We start from the raw sequence: 13,773 nt of genomic DNA on the forward strand, positions 1-13,773 counted from the left end.
TGCACTTTGGGTCTCAATACTGGAGTTTTACTGTCAGTATAACTGACTTAAGAAAGGGAACAAAAGACATTGTTCAGCACTGGCTGCTTCACTGGCCAATTACTAGTTCAATACTCAATGTAATGTTGTTTTTATATAGTCCTATTTTGTTCTCATGTGGCAGTATTCTTCACATACCAACTAGAGTCTCAAGCTTTATTCTATTTCCTTACCACAATGTTTCACATAAAGCAATAGAAATATTACTCATTAATGACCATAAACATCTTGAAAATCCTTTGGCAAAATTTTCAGATTCTATGGTTAAATTATTAATTATTAAATCATTAATTTTCAAGATTAAAAAATATTAAGTAATAAACACTTCCTTAATAATTAACTTTCAGAAATCTAAAGTCCCATTCATAGAAGTGAAAGAATTTTTTATTACTTAGTGCAGTATTATTCAAATACCTGCAAAACTCTACTCAGAACTGACAGCATGGTGTGCCCAGGCAAAGCCGTCTGTCTGTCTGGGCACTTGATGTCACTCAACGCTTGAATCTTCTTACTCATTTTCTGTTCTCTCTTTACTGACTGCATCCTAGTGAGCTCCAGGCCTTATTCACTTACCCTCCATAGCCTGAAGACAAATTAAGCTAATAAACTACTGTTTGTGTACGACAACTAAATCTCAGGAGAAAGTTCCTGACATGGTCAGTGTCAGTAATTAGCAGTAGGTGTGGGGCAGGAACCTGCTGCCAGTCGGCCTCAGTTCACTACTCCACATGATTCTCGGCTCGATGTTATCTGCAGGGCACCAGTTCACCTCAGTATCTCTAATAAAAGCTGGAACTGGATAGGCATCAGGAAAGGAAAACAAACTTGTTAAATGAAGCAGTAGCAGCAGTCTGTGTGTTCTCTTACTTAGTGAATCGGATCTCCAGATGAGAAGTCAAATACTCCCTCGGTGTGAAGGTGTGCTCCCACACCGCCATGTTTGGAACATAATTTATGGAGAAGCATAACTCCGAAAGTGCAGTGTGCAACTTATCAAGGCTAAAAAAGAGAATAAATAATAATTAGATGATATCTCATCACAGGTAATTCCAAATCAATTTCATAAAAATAGCAAGACTTACAGAGAATACCGCAGAATTTTACTTTTTTATTCTTAAACTGATAGTTCAAAATGTTTATATCTAACTCAAGCAATACTTAAGCAGGATCATTCGTATTTCTCTACATTTGGGTAATAATATATATACTGAGTAACCACAAAAAGAGGCGCTTATTCGACCCTCAGCAGCAATAACTTCCTCCTGATCATGTTAATCTGCTATCGCAACTGAAGTACTGTTTATAAAGAGGCAATGGCTTCTTCATCTTAGGAACAGGTACAACATTCACCAAAAAAAAATCATTCACCCAATTACTGTTCACCTCTGCTTTCCTAACCAACAATCAAAATGCTAACTAATTACTGTGAGTATAAGCTAGCATATTTGTTTTTCAAAATATTCTGATGCATCACCAAGTGCTAATTCCATGACCTGACTTAAAAATACACCTCAGAAGATTTGAGACAGATTCCTGGCCTTTAGCATTCTTTACATGAAGACAAATACCACCTATTATCTATGTGATGTTAATATTGACTGTCACCTTGACAGATGTGGTCACCTAGGTAACACCCATGGGTGTGTCTGTGAGGGCTGACAGAGGGAAGCCAGAGGACCCGCCATGTCTTGAGCAGGGTCATTCCGTGAGCTAGCCCAGGGAATAGTGAGAAGCAAGCTGAGTGCCAGTGCTCCGCTCCGCTCCCTGCTTCTCGGCTGCAGGTACCGTGTCCGGGGCCCCCGAGCTCCAGCCTCCATGCCTCCTCCGCCAGGAATGTACCCTCAAACTGTGAGCCAAAATACACTTCTCCTTCTTAGATTACTTGGGTTGAGTATGTTGTCGCAATAAGGGCACATTTTAGGAAACAGTACTAATAATAGCTAATCAAACTTACAAGGATTTTTGTTTAGTTTTGTTTTGTAAGGGTTAGAAAAAAAGAATCTCTTTAATTCCTACCATTGTCTCAGTTCTAACACCCCAAGAGATAAGAATCACTACCAGAGCAGAGACAGGAGACGCAGAAGCTTACTTGGTCACTACCAGCCTGTTTTTCCTCATGCTCTCCACACCCGGTTTTTCCCTTTCAGGTTCCCCTTTCTTGCCAGTCTGTTTTTTTGACTTCTTATTCACTGCTTGACTGATGGTTTTGGCACAATGCTTCGGCAATAACTGAAATTGGGTAAAAATGATGTTATACTGCTGCACCGACTTCTCTGAATGTATAAACTACTGCAGGATACCTTGGCTGGGTTGGTACGAGGAAGCAATAGGACAGAAACCAGGGAGTACTTTACCTATCTAGATCACAGGCTCTACACAGCAGGGTGGAGGCAGAAACTTATTCAAGTATCAAGATTTATTCAAGTGATTATTCAAAAAACATACCAGGCAATTATGGAGTAAGATATAATAGTCACCATAATTATGTAAATGGCCTATAAAGAAGAAATTAAATCTGTTCAGTATCTAGTGGGCATACTATATAATAGGGCATAAAGTACAGAGTAAATAGTTTTGGGGACTGGAGAGATGGCTCAGTGGTAAAGAACACTGACAACTCTTCCAGAGGTCCTAAGTTCAATTCCCAGCAACCACATGGTGGCTCAAAACATCTGTAATGGGATCTGATGCCTTCTTCTGGGGTGTCTGAAAACAGCTACAGTGTACTCACATAAATAAAATAAACTAATTAATCTTTTAAAAAATAGTAGTTTTTACTCTCAAGAGGGTCCTGAGAGTGAAGCCAGAGCAAAGGTTTTTTATACTGCAAGCAATCTGGGAAAAAGGTTTTACAGATGGAGACACAGACATTTTCTTTCTTTTTTTTTCCCCTTTTCTTTTTTCCAAGATAGGATTTCTCTGTGTAGCCTGACTGTCTCGGAACTCATTGTGTAGACCAAGCTGTCTTTGAACTCACAGTGACCAGCCCGCCTCTGCCTCCCAAGTGCTGGGTTAAAGGCATGTGCCACCACCACCTGGCAGAGCCATAGATGTTTTTCTAAGGTTAATTCTAACACTGATAGAAGAAATAATTGAAAAACTTAAATTATTACCTGGTCACTAAGAGTACACTGTTCTGTGCAAATGTCGGTGATGAGGTTTCGGGCTTGTTTGGCCATCTCATCCAGGAACATATTACACAGGGAAAGGCTACGGTCTCCTATATGATGGCGCTGGTGGGCAGAAGACAGAAGGAACACAGGTCACAAGGACATGATCTCAACAAAACACTTTACACGAGCAGGAAAATCAGGGACAGACCTCGTCTGCTCTAAGGACGGAGAAGTGTATGTGTGTTGCTTTCTCTACAGCCAAAACCAAGCTATATGTGTTCATATAAAATATTATACATTTGGTAACAGTGTAAAAAATTATGAGTTAAGAACAGTCTTCTAAAAATCTCTATTTGTAAAGCATAAAACTATGTATTTAGCCAGGTATGGTAGCACTCATTTGTAATCCCAGCACTGGGGAAACTGAGGCAGAAGGAGCAGAAGACTCAGACCCTATCACAAAAAGGAAAATAATAAACTATATATTTCATCATTCAAATTCACCATGTTCTAAATCTAGTTTTTCAATATTTAAAAATAAGGTATATGATGTACATGTGCAGACTTATGTAGAGTTTTCTAATCTTAAATAACTTTAACATTTACATCTAATACATAAATTCTGACACAGTTTTGTAGTAAACACACAAGAACTCAAATACATAAATAAAAAAAGTATTAGAAATTAAGTTGGGAAAATAAAGGAGATACTTAAAATTTCTGAAATTCTCTCCTCCCTTCCTGCTTCCTAGGGATGGGAAAAGACAAACAAAACTGAGCACACAATCTCTGAACTTGGAGAGAGTGGAGGGTGTGCTTCACTTCAGGGTATTATTAACATACCTGTAGGTAAATATATTTATATCCATCTATCTATCTATGTAATACACAACCAATTTATTTCCACTGGAGTCAGTGTTTGTTTAATTTTGGTGGTTTGTAGCTGTCTGGTGGATTTTTGTCAAAAATGTCTACTATATCACATATATGCAGCCATAAATTCTCCACTATACATGAGAAATTTTACAAGGAGAAGAAACATTCCTTCTCTGTCTTTCATATTCATGTATTATACAGAAAGTCTCTATGTTGTTAAAATAAAGGTATAGAACAAAGAAATATCTGACCTACAAGGCAATATTTTCTGAATCTGTAAACCTTGAAATTAATTTCAAATGACCTATAAACTGTAATAGGAATCCAGACACTGTAGCCAGACATAGTGAAATATTGGTGCATATGGGGAGGCAGCTCAGAAGTCTGGGGCGGGGGTGGGGCGGGGGAGCACGCGCAGTGGGCTGAAGCCAGAGGCATGCCCATTTAACTGGGCAAGCATTCTACCCATAAATGACATCTCCAAACTTCTTTTGCCCTTTATTTTGAGACAGGTTCTCGCTATGTTGCCCCGCCTGGCCTTTAACCATGCCCCCTCTTGCCTCAGCCTCTGAAGTGGCAGGGACAACAGGCTAGGGTCACCAGTCTCGCCTGGGTCTCTTAGCATGTCACAGATGTCTTCCTTTCATATTCCTCAAGCTTCCTCTGACCTCATCGCATACAGTACTCACAAGCTAGGGATATGCTACCTCAAGTTTCTTTTCAACATATTCTGCAGTTCTAAGAAAAGAGAGTAAACACTAAGTTATAAAAAAAAGTACTCAATTTTTAGTGTATAGTCTTGCCACACTTATAAAATTATTTTTTTTAAGACCAGATAAAACATCTTTTCATTTTATTTCCTTACTAGTTGTCAAATGATAACCACATCTATTGGGAATACAATATGATGCTATGTGTTTTCATAGTTTTCTCTTATTCTGGGGATGAGCCCAGGACCTGTGAGCACCCAGCAAGCACTCCACCACACTGTGAACTCCCAGGATCATGACACTATGATCTGGGTGTACACTGTAGAAAGAGCCAATCACTTTACCAACTTGATTTCTGTAGTAAGGACATTAAAAATCTATTTATTTTAGCTATTTAAAATAGTCATTATTATTACTATTTTCTGAGGTGGTCTCTCAAGGTAGCTCAGGCTGGCCTTGAACTTGCAATCTTCCTGCCACAGCCTCCTGAGTGCTGGGGAACACTACCATGCCCAGCTCTTTATCAGTGACTACGTCACCATGCAGTGTAACAGATCAATGAAACTTATTTTTCCAAGCTAGAACTTTATACCTTTTGATATGCAGTACATTTTTGACAGATACCTAGGATCTCCAAAATTACTAATTAGCTGTCCTCAGGAACTATAAGTTCATATCTGTCTCACAAGTGTCAGCAAACCTGGGTTTTGTCTAACATATCCATGATGTTAACAAGTCGGTTCTCCATAAATTCAATTTTCAAGTCTTTTCAGTATTAGAATGAAAAGTAAGGAAATTTAATTTATATATATATATAAATCTATAAACAGTAATACCAACCATATCAGTTATTTTAAAGACAAATGATTGATATATGTTCATATCTATTCACCCACATATATTCTTATTTCCTCTATCATATCTTACTGATCATTGTTTTATCATTCATCTATTCAAGAATTTCTCTGATTCCATACAAAGATGGTTTAGAAGAGAAGAAAAATTCAGTACTTATGTCCTCATGAATACTTGAGTGTCTAGCTTTACTGCCTTAGGCCGGCCAGCCCGGCACGGCTGAGGTTACCTCTTCAGGACACAGCTCGTGTGTGCAGCTCATGAAGTGAGTGCAGAGCAGAGGAAAGGCAATGGAGTATCTGGACTGCGAGGGCAACTCCAAGCACTGCTGAAACATCTTCTCAAAAGCACGGCTGTAAAAACTGTCAGGAAAGACAGAAAACAGTCAAACATCTACACTCACAGCTTACACAAACAGATGATATGGCGCCCGATGGCTGGTTAATTCCCTTGAGTGAATAAAGGTTACCAATTGATCACATTTATTCCCTTAAGAACAGTTATTTACCCCTCAAAATAACTTTCACATGTCAATAATTCACTCAGAATAATACTCTTTGTATAATATCAATTCAATTTAAATAAAAACCTAAACAGGTAATATGCAATACCTATAGAATATGAATACATCAAAACTCTTCAAATTTTACCATGGGTTATGGAATTATCTATTAAAGGACTACTATTATTTTAAGTATCACTGAGAAAAATATTATCAACTAAACAATCATGCCATCAATTTTTAAAATATGAATCAAATTAAGCAAATATGACAATTACAAAAATTTAAACATTATATAAAGTGCTTTTATCTCTAAGAAAGCAGGAAGAAGTTTCTAATTGTATTCTTTTACAAGAGGAACTCTTTTACATCTAAAAAAAGAATCCAAACAAAAAAATGTCACCGTCTTTCTAGGACAGGTTTTGAGACAGTAACAGAGGGGTCAAAATAATCTTAAAATTCTTGTACATTTAACATACAGTCAAAATCTAAACCCCAAAAGTGAATGGACTAATGTATTTCTCAGAGAAGCAAGCTTTCATTCCTGGTAACTTCTTCTCCAGGACAATAAAAGCTAACCTAACAAGCTGATAAATCAAAAACCCTCTGACCATCCTTGCTATGCGACACTTAGACACCATTATCACTATCCAGTCAGATCTATCTCTGCGCTTTAGAAGCACCAGGATATACTATGGTGTCCCAGTTTACCTGTCTACCAGGCCAAGAAGCAGGGAACGAAATCACTACCACACAGCTATAGAGTCCAAGTACTCCAGTGTGAACAGAAGCTTTGTTTACTGGTCTGACTTTGCTGTGTCATTCGTTCCAACATTTATTAAATATCTAGTGTGTTAGACAAGAAGGAAACAACAACACAACCTCCCTTTAAGAACTAAGCTTTCTGGAGAGGGAATGAGAGAACTGTGAACGGCAGTGCTAAGTGCGCAGAGGCTGTGTTTAGAACGTGCAAGGAGCAGCCGGCACAGCACTGTGACACAAGTGTCTACACTACAGCCATGGTGACCAGCTATCACTTTCCATGCTTGCTCTCTTTGATTTATCCACAACCTTGTTACACTCACTAAATAAGTAAACAAGCCCTTAATGTGAGACTCACATCTTCAAACAAAATGCAACAAAGTTCACACCAGGCTGCTCTTACAAGTAACTACAACCAGACATAAAAATCTCAATTTTGCAGGCTTCTTTTCCTTACAAAGTTTCTCTGTGTAGCCCTGGCTGTCTTAGAACTCACTCAGTAGACCAGGCTGGCCTGGAACTCAGGTGTTCACCTGTCCCTACCTCCCAAGTACGCAGATTAAAGGTACAAACCACCACTGCCACCCAGCTTGCTACAAAGTTTTTATAGAAGTCTATTGTTCCATTTATGGTTAAGAATCTGATACTGAGCTATCTTGAGATAGATACTAACAGAAAACAATCAAGCAGCTTCATAATAAGACATTTCCAGTTTAGATTTAAGGAAAATTACAACATACCAAAATATGGAAAGATCAGATGTTTCCACCAACATTTCCACCAAGGAATCTACCATTTTCGTATGGAATATTATTGTGTTCATCATCTTTCCCAGTTCTCGGTGATCTGCAAGGCTAAGTGAAGCTTTGGAGACACTAGTGTACGCCTGTAGCAGTTCAACAACAAATAACAGAAGTTAGGAATAGACTAATGACTCAAAGCTTGTCATTGTACAGAGGCAAAAAGTCCATTACTGAAAAACATTTAAGCTAAAATTTTGTATCAAAACATCTTTTTCTACAATTATTCGCAGTAGGAGCTGGTACATTGGCTTAGCAGGTGGGGTTGTTTTCAGTGGAACCAAATGACCTCGTTCAATCCCTGAAGCCACATGGTGGAAGAACAAACTCAATTTCAAGAGTTTTTCCTGGCCTCCATATGTGTGCCCTGTCCAGAACCATCTACACACATACACGAAACTGGATAAAATAATAGACTAAACTAATTTGATAACTTCTACAAACGCATGCAAGTAAGTAAATTAAAATGGGTCATACAAAGAAAGCTGTAAGACTTCACTAAAACTCCCTAACTAAGATGCCAAATCAAAAGCAGAATCCCATCCATGAACAGTGGACATTAAGAAGGGTGGAGCGTCAGCAGAGAACACAGTGCTCAGAGGTGAGCACTGGTCAGAGTGACCAGGGTTTGAGTGCAAACAAAGGAGGAGAAGGTAAAGAATGAGACTCAATCGGATCATATATCACGTAAAGGACTCAAGACCTTGGGTGAACCTGAGGGCTTTGTGTAATGGTCAGTTCATATTTAAGAAAGTTGGCAGCACACGGAAGAAACAGGAAAGTGGATGTAGCTAGAAAGCAAAAAGAGGCAGAATCCCATTAGACGGTCACGGCCACGGCCACGCTGGCAACATGTCGGACAGTTAGTGACGGCTTTGTCTACAGTGATGGCTACTCAGATAATTCACTGAGGGAAATAACCAGATGTGATGGGCAACAGAATTCCAGCTGCTGATGGCAGTTCTGGCTGTTAGGAGGCATATCTTTGTGGGTCTCATTAACTCCAACAGTTTGTTAAATAAGTAAAAGATGCACGACCCGGACTACTCATTCCCACGGCTATTTATTGGGGTTGCACGGTTAGCAATGAAACTTGAAAAGCAAGGGATGTTTGCATTAAAACAGTAAGAAGCACGCATACTGTTGAGAGAATAGGAAGTTCCTCAGGCTCAAGACCTCTTGGCTGCAAAGCATGCCCACTACACACACGGCATTCATCTGCACGGCCTTAACACACTCAGTAGGAGTCACAGACAGAAGGAAAGGATGCACAGACGCTGATGTGCATGCTGGGAAAGTCAAGTCACTGTGTCTCAGAACTCCATGCCCTGTCACCCATGGAATGACAAGAAACTATGTTTTACAAGCAAGATTAAAAATTAAATCTCTAATCTTACAGTGATAAGATGCCTTCAGGTAGATGATATTACCATTCCCTATAGCAACAAGTCAGAAAGTGCAGTTTTGTACGTTTTCATTATTGTTTGCTAGGAAGTGGAAGAGAATAAGAAACACTTCAAATTTCTGATGTAAAAATACATCATAAAAAAACAAAAACAAAAACAAAAAACAAGCCTAACTATATTTATTTGCTTTTACTTATCTGTCTTAAAGAGAAGTCCATTGTGGCCATGCCTTTATCTAGTATTTTCATTAACTGATTCTCGGAATCTAAGTAACATTGTGGAAAGAGATTCAGGAGTATTGCCAACTGCAATGACTGAAAACAACCTTCTGTATTAGTGTGTTCCCAAACCACGTTTAAGAAAGGATCCATCAAACAGATGAGAAGAGAGATGAGAAGACAACATGTGGAAGGGAACTGAAGGTGCCTCAGTGTCTAAGGTGGTAAGGGAGTGTGATCCTTTGGGAAAAGACCATGGCTAATAATGCAGAGATAAAGAAATCCCAAAGTGAAATATGAAAATGATAAAAAAAAATTAAAAACAAAAAAATATCTTAGAATCACTGGACAGGACTCCAGCGAGGGCAAAGAACACAACTGAAAATTCCCCAGAACCTTGTTCTGATGCCTTTGCTCTACTGTAAAAACACATGGATGGTGTGGGGGAGAACCCCTGGCCTCTCCTCCGCCACAGCTGTTTGTCTCAACACTTTCATTCTTCAATCTGGAGTCAGCTGTGAGTGACAAAAGTCCTGCCACCCTTATTTTCTACTTACAAGAAAACCTAACTCAGTTTTGTCCATTTCCAACAAGCTGCCATTGTATTCAAATTCCACACATCTTTCAAACATTGTGTAATTCAAAATTGTTAGATTTTTCAATTTTAATGGTATAATTAACTAACAGTCATATCTGTGGTATCTCTTAATTCAATCCTTTTTTTTAAAGCAACAAAACCTCCATTTATCTATTTATTTAATATGTCTGGGTACTTCACCTACATGTATGTCTATGCATTATTTGGATGCATAGTGCCCAGAGGCGGACAACAAATCTCCTGAAGCCAGAGTTACTGACAGCTGTGCGCCATCATGTGGATGCTGGGACTCAAACTGAGGTGCTCTGGAAGAGTCAACAATGTTCTTACCTACTGAACCCTCTCTCCAGCCCCAGTCTTTAAAGACTTTCAACTTTTTTTTATTTTTACTATTTTGTAAGCCTTGTCTCCATAGTTAGATCATAAAACTCTCAAACAGGGTAAATCCCTCTTCTCTTTGCTTCACAATAAAGACAGCCAACTACTGCTTATAGTTACACAAAGATAATTAAGTTTTTTTTTTTTTAGATTTATTTATTTTATTTATATGAGTACACTGTAGCTGTCTTCAGACACACCAGATAAGGGCACCAGAGCCCATTACAGATGGTTGTGAGCCACCATGTGGTTGCTGGGAACTGAACTCAGGACCTCTGGAAGAGTAGTCAGTGCTCTTAACTGCTGAGACATCTCTGCAGCCCAGGGTTGATTTTTTTTTTTTAAATAATCAAAAAATATATGTGAAATGACATTACTGAAGTCTAAAACTAAATAGTTCTATAGTTTAGAAATAAAAGTTTGGGTTAATGGATCAGGTGCCAGACACTACTGATCAGTTTCTTTGTATATTTTAGTAATTTATTTATTTTATGTACCCTGGTGATTTTGACTGCATGTATACTTGTGAGGATGTAGGATCCCTTGAGACAGGAGTTACAGACAGTTATGAGCTGCCATGTGGTTGCTGGAAATTGAGCCCAGGCCCTCTGGAAGAGCAGCCAGTGCTCTTAACTGCTGAGCCATCTCCAGCTCCCAGTTGCTTATGTTTATAAATAAAGTTTCATTGAAATATATCACAACTTTGTTTACATATTGTCTGCAGCTGCTCTGGTATTATAATGAAAATATGATTTATACCAAGCACTGCATATAAGCCCAAGTTTTTACCAAATGGCTTTATTTTTCAGTTCATAGCTATATTATAAATATGCTTTATGAAAAAACTGTGCTTTCTAATTAACTTTACATATATGAATCAGGATAATCAAGAGAACTAGGTATATAAATTTATGGATATTATAAAAGCATAACCTATTTTACTAAAAACCTACATTGGGTTGTTAAGAAATAAATTTATATTATAGGTTTAATAATTTACAAAATGTTTCATGTTTGTGGTTTAGCACATAAGACATCTTTTCAGTAAGTTAATTCATAAAGTTATAAAACTATAATGTATTCAAACAAAATAGAACAATACAAATCAAGTTATCCTTACCTGTAACCTAAACCAATCTAATCTCATCCCTCTGAAATCAAACACTTCCCCATCTTCAACTGCAATAACAGAAAGAAAGGGGGGGGGGGACAAAACAAATTAATGATTTTATAATTTGCTAATTATACCTTATACTTTAAGAGCTAAGACAGCTGGTGTAGTGGTGCAGGCCTTTAATCCCAGCAAGTGAGGCAGAAGCAGGAAGAATTCTTTGGGTTTGAGGCCAGTCTGGTCTACACAGTAAGTTCTAGGACAGCCAGAACTACCTAGTGAGATCCCATCTCAAAAATAATGAATTCGAAATAAACACAATAAAAAGAGATGAGTCAATTCAATTTCCCAGCATATAACTGAAAAGAAAAAGTGTTATCCACATACCCCTTGTCATACCAGAGTGGTTCAAAATACCCCAAACAGAAAGCAACTTACGTGTTTGCTGAAAATAAGTATTTTAATAAAATGTCAAATTAATTACCAAAGAAAATCAGCCTTAACTAGGAAGGAGATTCTGCATATCACTGGACAATGTTGACATTATTTTCAGTGAGTCAGAACTGAGAATTATTAGTGGCTTACATCTAATTCCTATCTACTTGAAGGATTATGGAAAAAAATTAGAGGACAAAGAAGAGACCCACCCCACAAAAAGAAAAAAAAAAGTAGCCAGTCACAGTCACAAAGATACAACTATACAACCCCACTAATAAGTGTTTACAAGCAAATTTACAAAAACACTATGTAGAATGATGTCATAATTTGCAGGAGTGGAAAAAGGAGCTTAAGCACCAAAGTTCCAATTTTTTAAACAAACAAACAAAAAAAAATCTCTGGTGACTGGTGCTTAGATACTGAATATACCTAACTGAGTAACACATTGAAAATTAGTCAGGATGGCTTATGCTAAATGAATTTCCTAAGTAAAAAAGTAAGGCAACAAAATTTAATATAAGAGCTAAGCCTGCAACACTTCTCGAATCCTGGAGAGTAGACAACTATGCCAAAAGATAGCAGCTTCCTTTGAAGAGCTCTGAGTCTTCTTGTGCTTACAGTAGGAGAGCAGTGTGACGGTTAGAATGCTGGAGTCACACAATGTCACACAAAGCAAGCATTAAAACCAACGCTGTAGCAGTCTCCTTACTATCTACTAAGCATAAACCTTGACAGAACTAAAATATATGCTTTTCATCCTGATCTTTTCAGAGGGTTTGATATCTTTTTATAAAGAAAACTAAAATATAACAAGCTATTGGAACAGAAGGTTCAAACCGTGGCCAGCTGGTGTAGGCACAACACTGATTTTGGAGCTGGCATATCTAACTTCAAACAACTGTTCTTAGTTACAAATAATTGAAAGGTTAACTTTCAAACCCCTTAGGGACATCTATAGTTTCCAAATCTGACAAACAAAAGCAGTAACTTTTTTTTGAATGTTGTGGATTAAACAGGAAAATATATATAAGATGACCGGTAAGGACTAAGTTATCGTTAGCACTTGGTTTTCTGATCAGGGCTTCTCTGGAACTCTGTGAGGAGCAAGCTGGCCTGCTTCAGCCTCCCCAGTGCTGGCCGGCACTGAAGGCTCCCATGGCGTCTGGCTGCAGATAACATGCTATTACAACAGCACACTGCTGTCAAAGGTGTACAGAGCCACACACAATGCTCAGGACTCTGGCTGACCTTTCTGTCAGGAGATGTGCCTTTTTCTCCTAACTAATCAATATTATAAAATTTTGCCTTCGGGAAGGCAAAATAACTCTTACACATTTTTATGAACACCATCTGAAACCCATTTTGGAAAACTTTCCTCTGAAAGAACTAAATCAAGATAAAGGTAAAATAAAATATAACCAACAATGAAAGAAACAATTTTATAAAACTTAACTGTTAAAATTCTCTCTTTTTAATAATACAACTTGAAGCTTAACTGAAAGACAATGGGCTGCTTACCTTGTTTTACACTTAGGGAAGTCATAGTGTTAACAAAAGAGGACATGATGATTGATTCATCTTCAGGGCAAACAGAGAGATTCTGAGAACAAAAGTAATGTGAAAGGCATCTAGTTAGAAAGTTTACAAGTCTGTCGGCACATGGACAGATAAACTCGTATGATGATAAGCTCAAGTATCAACACCACAGAATTATTTTTCAGGAAGAAAAAGGAATTAAATGCTGATCTGTAACAAACATAATTCTCAATAGCACTATGCTAAAAGAAGGGCATAAAACAAAATGATTATAAAGTATGATTCCATATGCATGAAAAAGTTTCGGGAAGGCAAAATTGTAGTGACAAGACATCATTGTTTTTGTTTTTGGTTTTTTTTTTTTTTTTTTTTTTTTTTTTTTTTTTTTTTTGAGACAGGGTTTCTCTGTGTAGCCTTGGCTGGCCTTGAAC

At 37.8% G+C, this 13,773-nt stretch overlaps 1 protein-coding gene across 1 annotated transcript in view; it reads right to left on the bottom strand.

Annotated features, from left to right (window-relative positions):
* Nucleotides 1-13,773, bottom strand: part of Nckap1 (NCK associated protein 1) — a 75,948-nt gene that overhangs the window by 18,158 nt on the left and 44,017 nt on the right. The window contains exons 14-20 of the mRNA XM_052182792.1: nt 13,325-13,406; nt 11,378-11,436; nt 7,598-7,743; nt 5,823-5,955; nt 3,153-3,272; nt 2,129-2,268; nt 907-1,038 (exon numbers count right to left, since the gene is read on the bottom strand). Of these exons, the coding sequence (XP_052038752.1) occupies nt 907-1,038; nt 2,129-2,268; nt 3,153-3,272; nt 5,823-5,955; nt 7,598-7,743; nt 11,378-11,436; nt 13,325-13,406 (812 nt within the window). The remainder of the gene's footprint in view (nt 1-906; nt 1,039-2,128; nt 2,269-3,152; nt 3,273-5,822; nt 5,956-7,597; nt 7,744-11,377; nt 11,437-13,324; nt 13,407-13,773) is intronic.

This window comes from Apodemus sylvaticus, chromosome 5, assembly GCF_947179515.1.
Source record: "Apodemus sylvaticus chromosome 5, mApoSyl1.1, whole genome shotgun sequence".
Taxonomy (NCBI): Eukaryota; Metazoa; Chordata; class Mammalia; order Rodentia; family Muridae; genus Apodemus; species Apodemus sylvaticus.